This window comes from Pteropus medius, unplaced genomic scaffold (genome assembly GCF_902729225.1).
Source record: "Pteropus medius unplaced genomic scaffold, Ma_sr-lr_union100, whole genome shotgun sequence".
Lineage (NCBI taxonomy): Eukaryota > Metazoa > Chordata > Mammalia > Chiroptera > Pteropodidae > Pteropus > Pteropus medius.
Genome location: NW_024342467.1, coordinates 10,277,944 through 10,301,046, shown reverse-complemented (window position 1 = coordinate 10,301,046; position 23,103 = coordinate 10,277,944). Strand labels below are relative to the sequence as shown.

General features: G+C 42.4%; 2 protein-coding genes across 12 annotated transcripts in view; one reads left to right on the top strand and one right to left on the bottom strand.

Annotated features, from left to right (window-relative positions):
- Positions 1 to 7,839, top strand: part of CDCA7L (cell division cycle associated 7 like) — a 56,897-nt gene extending 49,058 nt beyond the window's left edge. For all 3 annotated transcript variants that reach the window (XM_039862519.1, XM_039862518.1, XM_039862517.1), the window contains exons 4-10: positions 1,207 to 1,578; positions 2,931 to 3,002; positions 3,116 to 3,286; positions 3,973 to 4,098; positions 4,932 to 5,081; positions 5,831 to 5,967; positions 6,416 to 7,839. In XM_039862519.1, coding sequence (XP_039718453.1) covers positions 1,207 to 1,578; positions 2,931 to 3,002; positions 3,116 to 3,286; positions 3,973 to 4,098; positions 4,932 to 5,081; positions 5,831 to 5,967; positions 6,416 to 6,446 — 1,059 coding nt within the window. In that variant the 3' untranslated portion in view covers positions 6,447 to 7,839. The remainder of the gene's footprint in view (positions 1 to 1,206; positions 1,579 to 2,930; positions 3,003 to 3,115; positions 3,287 to 3,972; positions 4,099 to 4,931; positions 5,082 to 5,830; positions 5,968 to 6,415) is intronic.
- The window catches only part of DNAH11 (dynein axonemal heavy chain 11), a 265,993-nt gene continuing 249,835 nt past the window's right edge, over positions 6,946 to 23,103 (bottom strand). For all 9 annotated transcript variants that reach the window (XM_039862506.1, XM_039862509.1, XM_039862507.1 and 6 more), the window contains 6 exons: positions 18,144 to 18,386; positions 15,508 to 15,690; positions 15,315 to 15,430; positions 9,238 to 9,350; positions 8,588 to 8,728; positions 6,946 to 7,745 (listed from right to left, as the gene is read on the bottom strand). In XM_039862506.1, the coding sequence (XP_039718440.1) occupies positions 7,498 to 7,745; positions 8,588 to 8,728; positions 9,238 to 9,350; positions 15,315 to 15,430; positions 15,508 to 15,690; positions 18,144 to 18,386 (1,044 nt within the window). In that variant the 3' untranslated portion in view covers positions 6,946 to 7,497. The remainder of the gene's footprint in view (positions 7,746 to 8,587; positions 8,729 to 9,237; positions 9,351 to 15,314; positions 15,431 to 15,507; positions 15,691 to 18,143; positions 18,387 to 23,103) is intronic.

The following is a 23,103-nucleotide window of genomic DNA, read 5'->3' as shown; positions in this document are numbered from 1 at the left end:
GTCTTCCAAAATTGGATTCCTCTGCGGCCCATGGTTTTGAATTCCAAAGCTACTAATGTAGAAAGTTCAGGATATTTTTTTTAAAAAATAGATAGTACAGTGTGGTCTTATTTCTCTCCTTGGCCTGTCGTTTACCGATGTGTATACCAAGGTTTGGCAGTTACCTGCATTATCCTCCCTCTGCCTTATTTTACCTTGAGTCTAGCTAGAATTCAGGGGGTGGTCACTGAGGAGGCAGCAGAATCATTTCACTGAATCCTGGGCCCGTCCTGGTGCTGCCCGTTCTCTCCTCCCAGCACCCCCTTGGCAGAGTCCCTGACAGGCTCTCAGACTCAGCTTTCCAGCTTGTGGTCAAGGAAAGATGCCCAGGAGACGGCCTTGATCTCGATGTTTAACCCTCTATTATTGGTAGGACTCCCCTCGCATCTGAGATATTCTGCATTGTCACCTGGGTAATGTCACCCTGCCGTTGCCTTCCATTCTCACTGTGTCCTCACGTGTAAAACTGAGTTATGTTTTAATGCCGGAGACGGATACCGAGTAAAGTTTGGGAACGGGATGAGTTCTTGAGCTGACTGAACAGATGTTTCACAACCCGCACAGCTGTCTGCCTCGACGCCACCCAGTTACAGAAAAAGGAGGGGGCTTCCCTTGGAGTGAGGACTCATCATGTCTTGGAGACGACATTGCCAGTGACCCCACTGGCCAGTAATCTGCCTGCTCCTTGGTCGCTTCACTGAGGTGAAATCCTCTCTCCTGTCCCTTTTCCTCATGAGTCCTCGTCCTGTTTAGGGCAGAATAGTCAATATTTTTTCTTCCCCAGGCACTCCCATTTCTAGCTGAAGGTGACTCTTATGTCTTGCACACGCTTTGACTGTTCCTCCTGTTACGTGGCTTCCAGATGTGCCAGCTTGGCTGTTCCACTACGCAGGAGTCGTCTTTGTCAGTCTTTTGCTTCCAGCCTGATGCTCTGAATGGAACCTAGTCTGCCAGTGGGTGTGGCTGGGGCAGAGTGCAGTAATAGCTGCTCTTTGATTTTATTCATCAGCAAACTACTTGAGCATTGAACTGAAGAGTTCACAGAGAACTAAGAGTAGGAAGAGGAGGCTTTCAGCTATTTATTCTTTTCCTAAAATCATGTCAGTGTGTTTAAATATGTTTTTTTCAAAGTCTTATAGACGTCTTTGCTTTTTCTCATTTTGTTAGCTCGACGAGTCAGAGTTGAGTGACGACGGTAAAGCATCCTTTGTGAGTGAGGAAGAGGAAGATGAAGAAAAGGCTACCCCTAGAAGAAGCAGGCCTAGAAGAAGCAGTATTGGCCTTCGCGTAGCCTTGCAATTCCCCACCAAGAAACTGGCAAAAAAGTCAGATAAAAACAGTTCTTCTGAGCCACTGTTTTCCAGCCCATGCTTACAGGACCCCCAAAAAGCAATTCTTGGGAGAAAGAAAAGCTGCAGACAGGGGAAGGAAAGGGAAGATTCTGTCTCTGAATCTGAGGATGACTCCAGGGATGAAGGCCAGGAGGGCTCCGACGCGCTGCTGAAAAGGACCATGAACATCAAGGAGAACAAGGCCATGGTAAGGCCCCGCGCAGGCGGTGGGAGCCAGCTCCGGGCTCTGACCAGCGGCTGCCCAGGCTCACAGGCTGCGCCCTTAGAGCTTGGCTTCCGGCGGGAAATGAGCTCTGGGTGTTGTGTGAAGTGTCTCTTTTCCTGAACCCCAAGCAGTTATTATCTGATAGCTCTGGTTTGGGAACAGAGACTCCCAGCACCGTTTTTAGCCCCCTACACCGTGCCATGAAGTTCTACCTATGCAGTGGCATTGGAGGGGAGGGGGCTGAACAACTGGCCTGTTCCCAGCAGAAGAGCAACGTGCAAATAGGATGTTAGGAAGCCACCTAAGAGTTGCAGTGTGTGGGTCAGACAGGTGGCTTTCAGCCCCCAAAACTGTATTGTGATGACCTGCCCTGGTTTCGAGACATAATCCGAAGGAATGAAAGAGGTCTAGATGCTAAACTGAATGTCTTCACTAGAAAAATTAATAGAACAAGGTGAAATCTTTGTTATATGTAGCTTTTCTGTATGTGGTAAATAACTGTTTGCTTCATAATTTTGTATATATAGAACTTTTTAAATCACTCAATCACTTTTAGCATTTCGATATATTTTTTAATATTTTCTGTTTAAAAAGTGCAATGTAATGATACTGTATATATAATCTTATGTGTCTAATAAGTTACTTAAAATATAAAGCTTTTAGGTGGAATTTATCCTGAAACATTATTATTATTATTATTATTATTATCATCATTATCTAAGGCAAATTTTAGCACTGTATCCGTCTGCATCTTTAAAATAAGAACTGTTGTTCATGATCTTTTAGTGACATCCATACATTTGTATAAATCTGGAACTAAAAAGAATCCTAATGAAATTGCCTCACTGGCATATTAATGCCTATTATTTGGTATTCTTAGGTGTTTATTTGGGAATATTTTCAGAAATTATTGATGAGAACTTAATCAGTTTTGGGAGCTCTAAATAACTGACAGAATGATCTAGTTGAGAGCCTTTTCTGTTTTGAACATAGTGAAACTTGATGCAGGTGTGTAAAATGCTGTTCCAGGGTCACTGCTAGTTAGTGGCCCCATCAGGATTCCAGCCTGATGCTCCAGGACTTTTCATTGTGTCATGACCTTATACATAAGGAATGGGCATGGGTTTCATTCCTGTGAATGATATCAGCATCTCACCTCTGGAGATGAAAATCGTTACACGCGAGGTTAAAATTATAACAGCCCTCGAGCTCTTATGTAAACAACTTTAGTCACGTTTCTCACGGCTGCGAAACTGAAGACTCGTGATAAGGTGTGAGGTCAACCAGACTTGGCAGCACTGACGTACGATGCTTTCTTTCGTTCTGCACTTCAGCTCGCTCAGTTATTGGCGGAACTGAACTCTATGCCAGACTTCTTCCCCGTCCGGACCCCGAACTCAGCTTCTGTAAGTGGAACTCCTCGTGATCACTTATCGCGACACTGGTGAACACAGCCGGGTGCCAGGTGGCTCGTGTTCCAGCAGGCACCCGCTGCATGTGTCTGTGCTCTCGCTTTCAGAAGAAGAAAGCCGTGCGGCGGGCCTTCTCGGAGGGGCAGATCACGCGGCGCACGAACCCCACCCGGAGCGCGCGGCCGCCCGAGAAGTTCGCCCTGGAGAACTTCGCCGTCTCGGCCACCAAGTTCACAGAAGAGTACTACAGTTTCAGGAGGAGGAAGACAATCAGCGGGGTATTTATTTCACCATAGGAAACAGATGATTCTTAGTCTGAGCCAGTGGTCCCCTGCCACCAGTGCTTGTCACAGTCACTCCAGGGCATGTGCTGAGGTTATGACTCAGTGGGTCTGCATTTCTGCTGTGTTCCCAGGTGGTGCCCCTGAGCCACCCACACTCTGAGAAGAACCCGGGTCTAAACCATAGGCCACAGAGAGAGCCCTCTCTCCAATCCGAGCAGCGGTCCAGTGGTTAGAGACCCCAGCTTGTCTCCACTGGAGGCCACCAAGGCTCTTTAATGGCTCCAGCGGGCTTTGCGGTTTTGCTTGGCGGAAAGTACTTTTCGGAATGAGGCCTCTCATGTGCCTTCAGCCTGGAGGAGGAGACTTTAGACCCTTCCTAATTGTGGGTTCGGCTGTTCGGCGTGGTTACTTCTCTGTCCTCAGTTTATAGCAGGTGGCCAGGTATCGCTCAGGTGAAACCTGGGCTGCTCGTTTATCATACCACCTCGCCATGAAGGAAGCTTGGCACTGTGTGGCAGGAGCTCAGTACATGACTCAATGAATGAGTCCAAGGAAACAGACGAGGGACGTGGTTGACACGAAAGGTGCTAGATCTCAGGACAGTTTAAAACTTTTTAATGTGTTTTTTTCTTAACCTCTCACAATACCTCACGTCAGGTTCTGCTTCGGCTCCTTTGCAGGGGAAATGCCAGGGGTATAGACGGCGGCACCGCATTTCTTCTTTTCGGCCAGTGGAGGACATCACTGAAGAGGACTTAGAAAATGTTGCCCTAACCGTTCGAGATAAAATCTACGATAAAGTTCTGGTACGTTATGTCTGATGAATAAGTCACATGGTTGTGATTCCTGCTGGGAGTCCAAGGCACTGGGATTTGAAATCCTGCATTGTTTTTAAACTGGATCTGGGCTTACACGCTGTGCCATCTCCCCAGAGCACAGAGGTGGGCTCTGAATTGGAGGGTCAATTATAACTGGGGAAGATGATGGCTTCGTGCAGGAATTGTCAGGGAAAAGTTTCTTGAGGGGATGCAGGGGTACAGTTCGGAAAAACCTATTTATAACATATTTTCAATATATCGTTTTTGTTTTGAACACGGAAGCAAACAATATGCTTTTTGGTTAATATAACCATAGAAACAAGTTTGAGAAACTATCTTGGGTTGGTAAGAGGGCAGGTTAAAATTTCTTTTAAATGGTGATTTAGAAGGAGACTTTGTGCTGTTCTGCACAGTTTTAAAATAATGGGACACAGCCTTAAGGTAGTATTAAAATGTTTTTAGTTTAATTGCCAGCACGTTTAAACTGACCACCAGGTACTAGGTCAGAGCTGAGTGATGCTGCCCAGGGCTCATAGCCACTCTGGGGCCTCTGACCCTCCTGCCTTCCCTCTGGTCCCTGATCATTTGTGTCCACCTGATGGTTTCATTTCTTCTAGGCTTCCTGCTCAGTCTCACCTGCCCTAAGATGTTTCTCTGGCCCCAGAACTAAAAGTGCTGACGGGCTGCTGGAGGGCGTGATGGCTTGTACCAGAAAATCAATGCTGCTTGACCCCAGGAGAGGGCAGTGTGTCCTCGTGCATTTAGGACGTGCGTGTAGCCCCGTACATCCGTACTAACCGCTCACCACCGTCCTCCTGCAGGGTAACACGTGCCACCAGTGTCGGCAAAAGACCATCGACACCAAGACGGTGTGTCGGAACCAGAGCTGCGGCGGGGTGCGGGGCCAGTTCTGTGGGCCGTGCCTGCGGAACCGCTACGGGGAGGACGTGAGATCAGCCCTGTTGGACCCGGTAGGCGCAGCATTCATGCTCTTTGTAACTCGTCCTGGTGAAGGGAAGCGTGAAGATGCTCCCGTTCCCGGGGACCCATAGCTGCAGCGGCCTGCGGAGCCCTCTCTCTGCATCTTAAGGTGCTGGGAGAAATGAAGAATAGGGTTTCCTTCTAGAAAGGGACCGAGCTGACGAATAGGAGAAGAGGTTGCCTTGGGTTTTCCGGAGTCAGAGCCAACCTTTTTGACAGCTGTCTGGTTCATCCAGATGAATCTGTGCCCAGCACTGCTCTGAGGTTTCACATCTGTAATGCCGTTTATCTCAGTGGTTATTAACTCATTTATCCTTATGAAGTAGATACATATATACCTCCCTGTGCCTCAGTTACTTCTGTAAAATAAGTCTCACGGTTAATATTAGCTTGGACAGTCCATGCCCTTAGCCTTTTATATAAGTCATGTACTGTCCTCAATTTGCAGATGACTGTAAACTCACTCAGGTTAAATGATTTAACAACTGTCACACAAATGGCAAGTGGAAACCCTGTGCTCCTAAAACGCTCCAAAATTCTTGAACAGGTATCTCCTAGTTACATCAGCTGGTCCTTGCAGGATCAAGCTTTGGGGCCTTTTTGACACAGGAAGGAGACAGTACTCCTTCCCCTTGTGACACATGCTAAAAGATAACACCCGGTTAAAGACTGGAGGAGAGATCCGTCGAAGCAGCCTGATCAGAGCCTGCAGATAAGGGGGTCATTTCATTTCTCCTAGGACTGGATGTGTCCTCCCTGCCGTGGGATCTGCAATTGCAGTTATTGCCGGAGGCGTGATGGCCGCTGTGCCACAGGCATCCTCATTCATCTGGCCAAGTTTTACGGTTATAATAACGTTAAGGAGTATCTGGAGAGGTAAGTCTTAAAACCAAAACCAGAGGTGGTAACGCCGGCAGGGCAGGTAGTGCTTGCCTCGTTTCTGGCTGATGCTTACCCACCAGCTCGAGTGCCATCATTCTTTAACTCTGCATTGGAGAAGCTCAGGACTGATGTTTTTCCTATTAGGAAATTCCTTATGTTGCTAGAATTTTCAACTTGGTCCCGCCTGTAGCCACAATTTCCCCTTAACAGAAATGGAGTATGTGAGGCAGGAACTTAAGGGATGTGCACTTAGGACGTGGTTATCTCATTCTGGGGAGAAGAGAGGGAACTGTGGTCCACAACAAACTCTAAAGCAGTGTTGGAATGAGGCAGGTCGCACCTGCTGTTACTTAAGGAGTCCGGACTGACAGATCCGGGTCGGGCTTTGCCCTTTCCTCCCTCCCACTGATCATCACGCTAACACTGCCCATCTTTTTCCCAGCTTTCAAAAGCAGCTGGTAGAAGACAACTAAGAGAAGAATCAGCCAACTCACCTTAGCATACTCCAACAAGACGTGCCATACGTACCATTTGTGCCTAAGAATTTCTTACAGTCGTGTTTTTATACAGAAATTCTTCGTAGATCTAAATACTGTTTTTTTTTAAAGATTGTTTATATGCTTACAAAGATTTCTCAGGAAGACAGCTAAGCACCTCGAGGAATCTATATACATGTATACGCAGGCCTGTTTGAATTGTTAAAAGCATCTGCAGATGATTAAAAAGCACAATTAAAGTTCAGGTAAGTTCCAGGGAAAAAAAGTAGCTCTTGCTTTTGTCACTGTTTACTTATCAATGTTGCCTTGACATTTTACCCCCCCTACCCCCTCCGACTCTTTAAGTTTTCACAGGGGATCTATCCCCTTTACCTAATTCAAACCATGTAGTTGAACCTGCTCTGTGTGATTGGAAATTTATATTGATGACTGTTCCCCTAAATTCCAAAGTGCAATTAACCACAGAACTTGAGAGTACTAGAGTTTTATTTTTATTAAAACTTGAAAAGTGGACTGTCACATCAACACTGGAGGCCTCGGAGCGCTGCTGGCCAGCAGGGACATCTGCCCGGGGCCAGTTGCTTCTGGACCTTAAGAGAATATAAGGGCTAACTTAAAAGGGTTTTGTTTAAACATCTACAAGAACTAAAATCCCACTTACTGACCAGGCTGCCGACCCCAGTTTTTGAGGTTGTATTTCAGTGGAACCTTGATGAAAATGTGAGAGATACTGTACTTTTTTTGTGTTGTGGGTTGGGTACTGGGGAAAGCTAAAACAGATTCCAGTATTTTTTTCGACACTGCTTCTTTCTCTTCCCCTTCTCCACTTTTTAAGGATGGTGTTTTTTTAAAAAAGAAAAAAAAATTAATGCACATTTACAAGTTACTTAAAAATTACAGAAACTGGAATATGTTTTATGCCCCTCAGTGCAATAAAAGTGTATGTGGAATAGTACAGTGACAATGAAGAATCCTCACTGTGTTCTGGCTGAGGCTGGAGGGACGTGAGTCCCAGCATGAGCGTCGTCTATGCTTCTAGCAGCAGAGCCACGCCTGCCAGGACCCATTTGGCCGTCTTCTCTTTGCTCTTCAACCTGAAGGTCCAGACATAGTTGGGGCCCCTCGTTTTGGTTTTGTATACAGGGCATGCATAGGTATGTTTGGTTTCCTCTCTGTCCATGGTTATGGCTTTTGCAAAGATGACTGGCATCACAGATGTCAGCTCCTTGAGGCGGGCTTCCACAATGGTTCCTGACTGGATGTCCCATCTTGCACCTGCAGCAAAAACACAAGGGTTGCAATGGTGGGGCGTGTTGATACTGATTTTGTAAGTGTTGTAGGCAATAAATGTTCTGGTTTTGTCACGTTACTGCTTGTCAGTGGCTTTCTTACCAAGCTGGCCCAAGACGGAGGTTAGGATACCTGCTACCCAGACGCCGTTTACACGCAGTAAGCAGATCATTGCTCCCCTGCTTCACACCTAAACTTTCTTAGGAAAACAGATTCCATAGCAATCCAGACACAAACTGGTTTACCTGCCTTAAAAAAATGTGAACCTGAAGGCTTCTAGACAGTCTGAGTCTCCACACATTTCCTTGCCACTGCACTTTCTTTTCTTACACCAAGTTCAGGTACCTCATTTCCCGTCTTTAGAGCAAGTGCCACAAGTGAAAGAGCATCGTGACAAAGGCTGGGGTAAGAGGAAATGTTCTTCAAAACAAACGCATGGCCAAGTCAATCTGGAAAACATGGCATACTCCACCCTTTCCCCTCCCCCGCTTCAGAGGTGTGCACTGACGTCTTAAAGGCTTGGAGGAGTGAAAAAAGGAGATTTTGAATTGATTATATTGAAAAGCATAATTTAAATTCAGTGTAGGCCTTAAATTACCTTGTATTAACATCAGATAGATGCACAGATTTAAGCGACAGCCATTTACGTAACCGAAATGCCGTAAGATTTGGCTCACAATGTGGCATTTAATTTTTTTTTTTTAAGCAGGAAATCAGATAAGTAACCACTACTGTGTGAATGCTGAGAAATGGAATAAACGAAGGACAAATACCAACTTGAACCCGAGTACGCAAGGTCCTCAATTGTGCTCCTTGGGGTGTCTTACCTTCCATGAGGAGGCCGGACAGATAGGCGCCTTCCCTTGGGGGATGTCCATAATCTTCCTTCGTTTTTTTGGTAACATCAACAGTCAAGCACATTTTATCTAGTGGCCACTCGTTTTTTCGAGCCATGGTCTGCATGATCGCTTTGGGAGGAGGAGGAAGAGGATGAAGCGTTGTATGTAGCCTCCGGGAGCCCCCGGTCAGCTGAGCCTCCACCCAAGACGTGCTTTCGGTTCTCAGGTGTTTGCATGTGGCTACGTTAGAGCGAGGGTTGGCAAGCTAGGCCTGCAAGACAACCTCAGAGTTTGTGAATGAAGTTTTACTGGAACAGCCATGCCCATTTGTTTATGTGTTGTCTGGTCGCTTCGGCACTGTCATGGCAGAGTGGAGCCCTTGTGAAAGACCAGATGGCCCTTGGCAAAAAATGTTTGCTAGAATGAACCACATCCCTCCCATTCCTGGGCCTCATTCCCTGGAGCTGCTATTCTCGTGTCCGGAATTTTATTTCCTCTGAAGCTGCTGTCTCTTGTACTCCCTTTTCTGTAATGGCTACTGCATGACACCTGGTGGGCAAGGAGAGTCACTCACAGGTAAAGGTAGATGGGATTTCTGCTAGGGGTGTGGTTCTGTTGACATCAGGGGCTGCCCTTACCAGTTAAGAAAGACTGAGGGTTGAAGAATCCTGAAAGCCACACCACAGCCGGAAGGGCAAGATCTTGTGTCCAAGTATCTAGTTCTCGGCATCGTAAGAGAAGGTCGTTAAACCTGGTTAATAGATGATGGGAAGAGATAAGCTTGCTTTTTAGAAATACAGAACTTTCCCAATAAGGTGATTAAGCAGATTCTCGGGGGAGGTGGTGGTAGATGTACACTGCTGGTAATGAGCAAAATCATTACTTGATGATTTGCAGAATGTCCATTTAAAGAGCTAGATTTTCTTTAGAGGTTATATTACCATTAGGGACAAGAAACACTGAAGAATATAGAAGATTTGTCTCCATTTATTCAACAACTACTTAGATCCTCCTAGTGCTATATGGTGACTGTATGTAGGTGACCTGTGTAGGATCTGGGCCGACGAATGGCAGCGTGGAGGTATGTACAGGGTGCATGGGAACAGGAAGAAAAACACCCATGTGTGCCTGAGGGGAAGTCGGCTATGACTCACTAGAGTCACCAGCAGAGACAGTAGAGGATATGACAGTAGTGTCCCCACACGCAATAACCTGAAACCAGGAAAGGTTATTACAAGGTTATTTTACCCATTGTTATGCCTGTGGCTCTGAGAAGCTGCTGTTTTTACACAGGTTCTTTCATTTCATTGGCTCAAATAGTTATGCAAGGTAGGAAGTATCTGCAATTTACCAATGAGGAAGCTGGCTCAAGACATGTGAAATCTTTAAGGGCTGCTGAAAACAGTGGGGAGCTGGAGCACAGAGAGGGTAACCCAACATAAAAGCCAGCATAACAGTTCTCCACAGTGAGGGCCACTTGGGCTAGCCCTGAAGTTTTCTGGAACCTGGTTTGGTTCAGAGTGGCAAAGAAAGCAGGGGTGAATGGGGAATCATCCCCACATACCACCCCGGCAGGAAACATCTGCCTGAGATTGAGCTGTGAAGGAGGAAAGGTTGTACTGGCTTAGAACATGCGATTACTTGTATAAACAAGGTCATGGTTTAGAAGTGACAGGTAAGGGCAAAATAAGGAAATTAAGTTGGAAGTTCTCAAGCACAAAAAAACACTAATAGGTAAGCAAAAAGTGAAGTAGCAAAACAGGATGATAAAAGTAAATAAAATGGAAATAAAGTGAAAGAATGAAAGCTGAAATAAAAATGCATTTTTACTAAAACTTCTAGAAAATTTGACTTTTCCCAAATTACAAGTTTAAATCTGTATAATCAAGGACATAACAGTATTTCAAAAAATCTGACAGAATAATCAAGACTAAGATACATCTGAGTGTAGGCTATGAAGATAGAGAACCATGTAGTCAGGAAAAAAACATGAAGTCTTTTACAAAGGAGAAAAATTATGTCAGCTTCAGATGCCTCCACAGCAGCATTTGATCAGAATAGAGTGATGCCTACAAAGCCCTCCAACGATGTATGAGTTAAATTTTTTTAACTAGCCAAACTGTCATTTGAGCATTAAGACAACTGATACATGGCATGAAAAACTGCCAGCAAATCTAACAGGAACATTGATAACTCAGGAAATAAAAATAGGAATCTGAAAAGACAATATATTTAAACTCCTAAGAAAAATAATAGTCAAAACAAAAATGGTTTATGAAACTAGGTCAGGTTTCTCCCCTGTGAATATAAACAACTTGGAACTGAAAATTGATTTTGGACAATGAAATTTTAAAAATTTAAAGGAGAAACAGACCGAAGACAACTGAAGACATACTGAGGATCACCCAGAACTAACAGACTCGGAGACTGAATACATGAGAGTTCAGGTAGGGCAATATAATGAGAATGGGGAAGGCAATATTTGGAGAAATAGCTAAGAATTTTTCAGAGTGAAAGCAACAGGTGGACTCATTTATAACAGCACACAGAACCAAGTACGTTACAGTTTGAAAAGTCCACAAAGGATATCGTTATACTCCCCACCACAAACCCTGAATGCTGCCTTGTATATTTATTTTATCCTTTAGTGAAAAGAAAAGGGAGCCCAGAATGAGATGCAAAAAAAAAAAAAAAACAACCAAAAACCAAATCAATATACGTTGTTAAAGCAAAAATAATTATTGACTATAAACAAAAATACTGTGGTTTGAAATAAGGTTGATCTACATCAGACCAGAGGAGGCTGATGTTTCGAGAGAGGTTAAAATGTCTACAGGAAAAAGTGTTGACTTTATATTGTGTTAGAAAAATCAAAAGTGTGTATGTTACAATGTAAAGTGTCTCCACTAAAATAATAGGAACTCTACAGGAATAAACATGGACTGAAGAAAATTATTAAACCAATGGAAGTCAGAAAAGTTTGGGGGGGGGCGGGGAGGAGAAATTAGCACAAAATAAGATGGAAATAAGTCCAAAGTTATCATTAATGTAAGTGTAAGTATCACTATTTTCGACCGGAAATATAAAGTCTGATTTTGTATATTCATAGTGTTAACAGAAACCCAGTGAGAGGCTCTGCCTGCTCTTCCCTGCTGCTATTCTTTGCTGCCATCTGTAGTGCTTCCACGCTGCACCTCCCACTCCTGTGTTTGCACACATCTCACACAGCAGACACCAGGTGCCTGGGGGCAGCTTCAGTGTTCAGTGATTGGAATTCTAATGGGACCTCCAGTTTTAAGGCTCAGAAGAGCATTCTGGCTTGTGGAAGGAAGATTCAGGAAAGTGAGGATAAGGGGAATCTCTGTACTGAAAAGTAAGGAATAGAGAGAACCATATGAAACTTTCTGTACTGACTACCAAGGCCAGAGGAACAGCTGGAGATTATCGGTGGCCCTCAGGGAGCAGTGAATTTAAGTCCCTGGCTTTGTGACACATCTCTGCAGTCATACCCACGTGTTGAAGGCAGTCTGATTTACTGCATACCATATGTGTGGCAGTTAGGAATTGGGAGGGATATCTTGGCTGCAGAGGTCTCCACTGAGGAATGAGGGGTTCCATCCCAGTGCACCAGTGCTGGGAAGAGGAATCCCCACAACATACTGCTGTGAAAATCATCAGGGATTCCATCTGGGTAAGACGGAGGGTGCTGTAGACCTAGGCGTCCTCTTAAAGGGCCCATGCAAAGACTCACTTGCTCACAAACACGCCCTAAGCTCCAGAGAAGAGAGAACAGCTCGAAAAGTGTCAGGGACATATGGAGAGGAGCTGAACTGACTGGGGTGAGGGCTGGAGGGGCAGCTCTCTCCAGGACTAAAATGCCATTATGCCTTTGTTGAACTGTCCCCCAACAGAATCTGCAGATGCAGGCGGGTGCCCAATCTGAGTCTCCATTAACCTGGCCAACAGCTCTTTTCTCACCCTGGCGCTTCTGAGACCCTACCCCACCCAATTCACCAGCACAGTCAGAACCTCTTTCAGAGGCTAATCCACATGAGCACTAGCCTGGACCCACGCTCTGGACTTTCCTAAAATCTCTTAAAGGTTCACAAACCCCAAATAAGCAGTGGATGGCCTTAGTGTGCCCTGTACCACTTGCTAAGCGGCTCCAAGCCCAGCACTAGTGAGAGTTGGCCTCGGTTCACAGCATAACCACTCCTGGGTGTGTCCAACCCCAGCAGAGGCAGGTACCAATTGAAGATCACTTTGTAGCTTCTACTAGGTGGCCCTGGGCTAGACACAGGCAGTGGCTGACTTGGCTTGCACTAAAGCGCCTTCCAAGAGGCCCCAGAACCCACACCTGGTGGCCACCTTCAGACCACACCAGAGCACCACCCAATTAGTGCCACAAATGACACACCCAAAGGTGGACTTGGCAGGCACCAGAGCCCTGCTAGAGCAAATCCCACTCAGTGGGGTCAGCTCCTGCACAATATATTGTCCTAGGTAGTCAGAGCCAGTCCACATAGCCAGTCAGCCTGAGGGTCAATCCCACACACTGATGTGCCAACAGCATTCAAGGCTCAACTGCAAGAGGAAAGCACACAACCCACACAAGGGACAATCCTGGAGCACCTAACTTAGGTGACCAGGGAAAATGCCACTGAGCCCCACAGGACACCTACTACGTAAGGCCACTCTGCCAAGACAGGGAAATGTAGCAGATCTACCTCACATACAAACAAACACGGGAGGGCAGCCAAAATAAGACAAAGAAACATGTCCCAAGTGAATGAACAAAACAAAACTGAAAAAGAACTAAATGAAATAGAGGCAAGCAATCTACCGGATGCAGCATTCAAAACACCAGTTACAGGGATGCTCCAGTAACTTAGAATAGATGATCTCAGTGAGAGCTTCAATGAAGAGACAGATAACATAAAAAAGGAGATAGAAAAAAAAAAAAGTGAATACAATAATAGAAATGAAGAATACATTAGATGCAATCAACAGCAGATTAGATGAAGCAGATGACTGAATCAGTGACAACAAGGTAGTGGAAACACCCAACTGGAACAGCAAAAAGAAGGAAAAAAATGAAGGTAGTTTAGGGGACCTCTGGGAACATCAAGTGTAACATTCGCACATATGGGTACCAGAAGGAGAAGAGAGCGAGCAAGGAATTGAAAACCTATTTGAAGAAATAATGATGGAAAACTTCCTTAACCTGGCGAAAAAAATAGGCATACAAGCTCAGGAAGTGCAGAGTCCCAAACAAAATGAATCCAAAGAGGCCCACACCAAGACATATCATAATTAAAATGCCAAAGGTTAAAGACAGAGAATCTTAAAAGCAGCAAGAGAAAAGGAGTTAGTTATCTACAAGGGAGCTCTCATGAGACTGTCCGCTGATTTCTCAACAGAAACTGCAGGACAGGAGGGCTTAGCACAAAATATTTAAAGTGATGAAAAGCAAGAACCTACATAACCAAGATTACCCAGCCAGACTATCATTTAAAATCAAAGGAGAGTTAAAGAGCCTCCCAGACTAAAAAAGAAAGCTCAAGGAGTTCATTACCACCAACCCAGTATACAAGAAATGTTAAAGGGACTTCTTTAAGGAAAAGAAAACTAATAAAAAGTATGAATACTAAATGGCAATAACTACGTACTTATCATTAATTACTTTAAATGTAAATGGATTAAATGCTCCAATAAAAAAATAAAGAAGTGGTACATATACTCAGCCATAATAAGAATGAAATCTTACCACCTGCAATAATATGGATGGATCTAAAGGGTATAATGCTAAGGGACATAAGTCAGAAAAAGACAAATACCATATGATTTTACTTACATGTGAAATCTAAAAAATGAACAAACAAAACAAACTCGCACAGAACAAATTGATAGTTGCTAGGTGGGAGGAAGGAAGGTTGGGGGGGTAAAAAAAAAAAGGGATTAAGTACAAATTGGCAGTTGCAAAAACAGCCACAGGAACGTAAGGTACAAATCTAGGGAATATAGTCAGTAACATCGTAATAACTATATATGGTGTCAGGTAAATGCAAGACATTGGGGATATCACTTCCTAAGTTATATAAATGTCTAACCATTATGCTATACACCTGAAACTGTCATAATATTGAATGTCAATTATAATTGAAAAATAAAAATTAAACAACGTGGAGAGCAACAGAGCTAAGAGATGGAGAGGCCAGGTGCTAAAAGTTTAAGCTCCTGGATCAGACAAAGCCTGAAGCTGGAAGTACCTTTGGGTTTTTTGGGCATATGAGCCAATAAATTCTTGTTTTTATATTAAGGGGGGAAAAAAGAAAAAGTGTGTAAGATTACATGAGAGCCAACTCAAGTTGCTGTCCATGGCCATTTAAATCATAACTCAGTGAGAGAATTCTATTATGTACATATTTCAGATGATAAACTGAAAAATTAAGGTAGGCATTTTGTCCAAGATTAAATAGCTGATAAGTAAGAGGCAGAATTTGAATCTTGCTCTGATCCTTACTTCTAATTGATTTTTGCTTTTGAAGCAACACACTAAGGAAACTCAAATGAAACTGCTGGTAGCTTGCACATTTACTGAGTACAGTCGCAAAGCGCAACCTTTATAGTTTTTACGAGGCTGAATAATAATTCAGAATACTGAATTGGTACCGAGGTGGATAAAGCCAGTGGGAGCAAGGACGGTGTAACTTACCACTGGGCCAGGCCGTAAGTAGATGGATACGCCAGTTTGCTCCATGTGTCTGGTACTGCGTCACAGCTCAGTGCAGTCTGCTGGGCTTCTGCTTCGGGAGAGAACATCAGCTCCCCCTTGCATGGAGAAAAAGGCCACATGGTGAGTGTCATCGACGTGGTGGAGGCTGCTCTAGCCCCACTTTTAAACTTACCTTCAAACCAAGATCTAACTGTTGAAGTGACACACGGATTTCACGAAGGAGAATATTCATCCTCTCACATTCTTGGAAGCAAACAAGAACATACGGGCTTCTATTTGAGTTTTTTTGCATGATCTCTGCCATATTGAATTCTTCTGGAAGTTTCTCCAAAATGTCATCCAAGACATTCTTAACCTTAAATCATTAACACATAAAGATTTAGCTCCTTTCTATTTCATTTTTGTTCAGGGTGCCTATATGTACCTTCTACTTTTTTAAGTCCTTGAATATATCATACAACTCTCAGAGATGCTTGCTAATGTGCTTAAAAGATGCCTTATAACCCCAGGAGGTAGGCAGAGTGGCACTACCATCTATCCTAGCTACCTTCTGCATCAAAGCATTCCCCTCCCTTTAGATCCCATCAAGAAGGAACACTACATTTCATTTGTATGTAAAGATATGAACAGAGGAAGTAGAACCCCAACATTTGGATATTACATTTTATAATATGCTCATTTAAAAAAATCATTTAAAAATCACATGCACCAAAGATATCCTTTTAGCTTGAGCTAATTCTAATGATGCTGATGCTACCCTCCCAACTGATATCATTTAGATAAACATTTTAAACAACAAGGAAGACTCTGTCTTCTATAATTGTTGCCCTGAAGAAATAAAATATTTATGCACTGGAGACATGAATATGTAGGTAGTACTCAGATGTGCATATTTAGTCTAAGCAGTTTTATTGAGCTGGGGAAAACCAATGAGTACCTAAAATGGACAAAAGATTGAGAAGTATTGCCTCAGGCATCTTTCCCTCTTTCCTTGATTTATCAGATTACTGCCTGCGGTTTTGACATCATGCTGGCAAGTTGCTTTAGCATACTGGCGGGTAATATGTCAGGTCCTGAAATCTCAAACCCATTTACAGCAGCGGTAGAGAGTATGTTTCCTTCATTGGCTCTTTCTGGATATCTGGCCTTGACAAGTCACCTAAGCTTAACCCTGAAATAGGGATCCTGATACTACTCAGAGCTGCCGAGGATTAAACGGCACATTTGTAAAGAGCTCCTTTAGAGGCTAGCATGCAGTGAGCACTTGACAGTTGATAAGACAGTCATTGCTGCAGTTTGTTTGCCTGTCTGGGGTGCTGAGGCATCGTTACCTCATTTGCTTTGCATTTTCTAGTTTAATGATCAACTTCCTTGTTAGAAAGATTGAAGCCCCAAAACTAGATGAAGACCTCGTCCATCTCTCTGTTTCTATTAACACTATAGCTTTTCCCAAATGGATGAATTATTTTCCTTGTTCATCTTTTTAAAAAGTTTAACATTCATATAGGGAGGATGACAGTATATAGGATAAAAAAAATCTTATAATAAATTCTAAAGCTTATAAATTACAAAAAGCATCTCAACAAATGGCCTTATTTCAAGAAATAAAGATTTCAAGAAATAATATGAAATGTCCTCACTATAATTAGATTTGATGGCTTGTGTATTCCAAAAACCTGAATCCTTGTCAATCAAATCAAGATCAATAATTTTGAGAAGAATAAGGGCTAATTTATCGGGGGGAGGGATAAACTATTCAGGCTTTAATGAGAAACAAAATTTTAATCTAAATGTAAAAAAAAATTGATGCCCATTTCTCATTCCCATCATTCTAGGGCAGCAAATACCTTCAAAAGCATAATAATGCCAATCTCCCAAGACAAAGCACAGAAGATAGAGCTAAAAACACATTAAGAATGAAAGGCAAGCCAGATTTGGAGAAGATATTTGCAATACATATATTTGACAAAGGACACGCATATAAAGAGTCCTTATAAATCCATTAGAAAACCATTGACAATCCAATTTAAAAAATGGGCAAGCAACTGGAACAGGTATGTTACATGACAGTATATCCAAATAGCTATGAGCGTGTGAAAAGATGCTCAACATTGTTCCTCAACTGAAGGATGCAAAGTTAAAACCACAATGAAATATCATTACCCCTAACAAAACCATAGGGGGAGAGAGAGACTGAGCTTTCACACCGCTGGTAGGGGTGTAACTGGTACAACCACTTTAGAAAGCTGTTTGGGAGTATCTTAGTAAGCTAAACATACCCTTGATCCAGCAATTCCACTTCTGAGTAGAATGAGTATTTGGAGTAGATACCTTTGGAAGCTACCTTCGTCTATTGACAAAAGACAGTATAAGAATGTTCATGGCTGTGACATTCATAGTAATAAAAATGAATCAACCCACCTATCTATCATAGAATAAAGAATCGTATGTTCATATAATAGAATACTAAACAAAATGAACCATTGGTCCAGGTACAACATGGATGAATCCCACAAATGTAATGTGGAATGGAAAGAGCTAGACATAAATGAGCACATACTGTACAGCTGTATGTATTTGAAGTTCAAACACAGGCAAAGATAATCTATGGTGATGGAGGTAAGAAGAGTGGTTATGTGTGGGTATATTGACCAGTTAAGGGGCATGAGTATTGGAAATGTATTTTGATCTGGGTGGTGGGTATATGGGTGTATAGCAAGGCAATTCACTGAGTCATACACTTAAAGTTAGTGCATTTCACTGTATATTCATTATATCTCACTAGAGAAGGAAAGAAAGACCCTCTACCTTGTCTTCTGTGGACTGCCCCAGCTCCTCACTGATGAGTGAATTCCTGGGCCGCATCTCCAGCAAGGTTCTGAAGAGAGTGTTGGATGTCACTGTCAGGAATTCTATTTCAGCATTTGGATGGAGGCCATACAGTGCTGGGCTTTCTGGAGGAAGCATCTCCTCTATGTACTGGTGGTAGCCAGAGTAATCTAGATTAGGTGGGGCTGCAAACCCTGGTGCCAGCATAAGTTCATCTTCAATCTGCAACCAGAAAGGAAAAGTCGGTTATTCCAAACTAAACTGGCATCAATCTTTGCTTCCTAGACATGTTGAGAACACTCTGGTAAGGAGGACCTAGCACAATGCTGGATGGATAGCAGGGTCTTTAAAATGTTCGCGACCCTTTCATAATTGAACATCCTGCTCTAACACACATGACGCCTAGGTCTAAGACTTCGTGTGCAGTTTGCATGGGGCAACATGGCACATGCACACACATGGGAGGAACAGGTGCTGAACCATCTACTGTGTAATGGTCACGCTGTCACATGCTTCAAGTTATTGATTCTCCCAAACATCCCCATTTTGCAGAGAAAGATCAAGACTCAGTATAACTTGCTTAGCGCAGATATTTGATTTTAATCTGAATTCTGAACTCATTTTAGTATGACTCTATAGTCTACGCTTTCCTAGTGTATATACTTTCTATAATACTGCTTAAAATTATTTTATATATGTATATATGAGTTTTATAAACATACATAGGTATATGTGCATATATTGAGAAATGTGTGTGTGTATAAGTAACATTTTATAAAGCAATATATTGTAAGACTCAAGTCAATGTTACCTCCCCTTGACTTTGAGCTACTCAGTGCAGAATCTGTTGCTCACTTCAAGATCCATAGGCCCTGGGCGGTGGCTGGCACATACTGGTGCTTAATACAGAGCTGCCTAATGAATGAAAGGCTGGAGTAATAAGCATGTATCCTGTCCACCCACTTCATTATGGCTGGGTTAGTGGGGAGACATTCCATGTAGAGGAATGTTCTTAACAAAGGCAGTGTAAGCAGCAATATCAGACCTAAACACTAGGATGGAGCTCTTCAAAATGTAACAAAAGCAAGTATGGGCCTGAGTCTCTGACCAGCCATAACCATAGAGAGTCAGTCAAGTGCTTATAATTCTAGTTCACTCAGTATCGTCTCAGATTTTATTTTTCTGGTTGTTCTTTAGTTCCAAGAGGCCATTACACCTCTTTTAATTTTCCCAATCTCTCTTGCTATAAATTCTATCTATATACCTTTTTAAACGTATAGAGGGATTAAAAAAAATCATCTAATGTAGCTATTTTATGCTGTTTTCTAAATCATTTTCCAAAATTGGGGTTTGTCTCCATAATCATTTACATTATGCCATCTGGTCCCCACACTGTTACCTGCAGACGAAGTGAATATTCACAAATTTTTATTCAGTAATATGTATGGTCATCGAGTATATCCAAACAAGGCTTGGAAGTATAAAAGGTTCATACGATCTAGTTCTTAAGGAACGCTCTAACGGGGACAAAATAAGTGCTTTTCTATGCAGTCGTGCCCTCTGTGGGTAATGGCAGTTTGTTCTTGACTTCTCGGGCCTACAATCCCACATTTCCTAGACAGCCCGTGCCCTTAGGGATGATGCTCAGCTGCTGTCTGTGAATTCCAAAAGGCATTCTACATATGAGTCAGCGTTTTTATTTTGATTTTGTACTGAGAAGATTTTCAAGTTTAGTCTTTCATGTTGCCAAAAACAGAAATCTTGACCCAATGAATATTAAGAAAAGCAACATCGACTCTCTCAGCACCAATAGCCATTAGCTTGGTTCATTTTAATCATTTATTTGCATTTTCTATCATTTCATATGTAAGTATCAGAATAATCAAAACTTAAATTTCACCTGACGCAGGGCAACCAAAACGAAACTGACACGTTATTAATCTATGATAGATAAATTAGCCAAAATAAAAATACGGGCACAAAATATGAATAATAAAAACAAAAGTTAGAATAAACATAAAACCAAACATTATTTCCTACAAACAGGGACTTGGATCTTCCCTGTGAGTGCTCATGAGATAGTTACAAGAAATTTTAAGAGCCGCAGTTAAATTGTCCTTCAATAACAACATATAAAATAGCTTCAAGCAAAGAAATTAACCAAGAAGTAGAACCACTTAAAAATGTTAAAATACCATCAGGGCTGGACAGTCGTTTGAGTGCATACTCATACAATGCTGGTGGGACTGCAAATGGTCCATGCTTTCTGGAGAGACTATGGCAGTCTTTACAAACACTGAAGAGCGCCTTTTGTATGCTAAGCAATGAGCAAAGCAAAGGAAACAGCAGACTCAAAGGGAAGGGCTTTAGGTTCACAGCCTTACAGACCTGGTTCAGTTTCCATCCCTGAATGGTTTGGTAGCCTTAAAAAATAAGTTTATCTGAGTTTCAATCTCTTTGTCAGTAAAATGAAGCTCACACTAGAAAACTAATGAGTGTGACTATGAGAATGTGATGAGGTATGCGAACAGGTAGGCACGTAGGCTTTTATAAATGTTAGTTTTGGTCTTCTTTGTGCCCTAGGAGCAGATATATGGTTATTTCAGTTACATCTCGATTTTCTGGAAAGCAAAAGACAACCAGAAAATGTCCTACTATAAATTCCCGCTATGATGTCAAACAAGTGAAGTCTGAAATGCAAGCCTTGGTTTATGCTGGGACTTGTGTTCTCCTTCAAGAAAATTATAAAAATTTCAGTGTACTCAAGGAGCTCTGTGAACCTGGTTCTGATCCAGGCCTTCTCCCTTCCCACTTAAGGGCTTTTGTGAAATGTTGCTGCTTGCTAATGGGACCAGAGCTGGAAAGCTCTCTCCACAATGGCCACCCATCTTGCATGTGGGAGAGGGCTGTCTGAAAAGGTTATTATGCCTCAAAGAATCAATAGTTCTAACTAAACATTTCTCCAGAGAAGATACACAAATGGTCAATAAATATAGGAAAAGAGGCTCATTAGTCTTTAGCAAATGCAACATGATACCATTTTACGCCCGCCGAGATGGCTAAAATTAAAAAAATATATATGGACAATAAAAGTGTTGGCAAGGATGTGGAGAGACCAGAATCCTCATATATTGCTGCTGGGAATATAAAATAGTGCAGCCACTTTGGAAAAACAGTTTGGCAGTTCCTTAAATGTTAAACATAGAGTTACCATGAGATCCAACAAATTTCCCTCCGAGGTATATATACCCAAGGGAAATGGAAATGTACATCTGCACAAACACTATAGATGAATGTTCATAGCAGCATTATTCATAATAGCCAAAAAGTGGAAACAACCCAAACATCAATCAACTGATGAATGGATAAACAAAATGTAGTGTATCCATATAATAGAATATTATTTGGCCATAAAAAGGAAGTAGATACATGGATGAACCTTGAAAACATTATGCTAAGTGAAAGATATCGAACACAAAAGGCTACATATTGTATGATTCCATTTATATGAAATGTCCAGAATAGACAAATCTATAGAAACAGAAAGCAGGTTAGTGGTTACCTGGGGCTGGGGAGTGGGGGATGCTGAGGAGGAGAGGATGATGAGTGACAGCTAACAGGTAAAGGATTTATTTTGGGGGTGATGAAAGTGTTCTGAAATGGATGGTGGTGATACCCACAACTGTGCACATACTAAAAACCTTTGGATTATTCCATTTAAATTGGTAAATTTTATGAGATATGAATTATATTTCAAAGCTACTTAAAAAATAATCTATGGAATTGTGCTCAAGGAGAACGAGTCTCCATATCATGAAAAAAATCATCAAAGAGTTGAAATAATCTTTGCAGAAATCAGTGCCAGGCACAATTATTAGAACCTGGGAAAGCCACATCCTGCCACTCTGCTGCCTCTATAGGACTGCTGTCCTTTTTACAGTTTCCTTCCTGGCATTTAATAGAAGACGCGCCTCCCCCACTGCCTCTTCTGATAGTCCTAGTTATGACAAGAAGCTCCCAGTTCACTGAGTCTAAACAAGTGCACTTTCCCTTGGCCTTTCAGTAAAAAATGCCATGGCCCCAAAGTACTGTGAGGGATTTGCAGAAATTACTCGAGGGTAAATTATATTTTGGTGTCTTTAGAGCTGGAAGATACGTTAGTGAATTTCTAGACAATACCTTCATTTTACAAATGAATAAACTGAGGCTGAGCTAGGTCCTGCACAAAGCTGAATGGCTTGTTCATGGCAGAAGCAGAACTCGAGCACCAGTCTCCTGGATTGTCCAGTGCTGTTCTTGGTGTCACCCTGTGCCACCTACTATGTCCAGTACGGATGTGGGTCAGTGTTTTGGTGACCTGTGTCCAATTACAACAAACAAATCCGCACTCCAGCTAATGCAATGTGCTGCAGAGAAAACCTGTGGGCTTTGGAGTCTGTGAGTGCAAATCCTGGCTTTGCTACTTAGCGACTGTGTGACTGGGTTTCTTTTTTGATTACATGGGCTACTAATGCCTACTTTGCAAGATTATAGTGAAAAGAAGAAATAATACACATGAACTATGTAGTACTGACCTCTGGCACACAACAGGTATTTAATAAACGGTTTCCATTTTTCTCGCAGATTAAATAAAATACAGTTGAACATGAAATATAGACTTCAAAAATTGATACTTCATGATAAAAATATCTCCCATTTATTAGGCATTTTGTTCCAACATTGACCAAGATTTGAGCCTGATGACAAACCCATGGGTTGAGCCGCCCTTGTTTTGCAGATGATGAAACTGAGGCTCAGGTTCAGTGATGCGTCTAAAATCACATAGCAATACAAGGAAGAATTGAATGCGAACCCTATTTTTGTTTTTTTACTTCAAAGCCCAGCCTCTTGTTACTATCACCAAAATATTTTAACATAGAACAATTTTCAGGTGACCAGA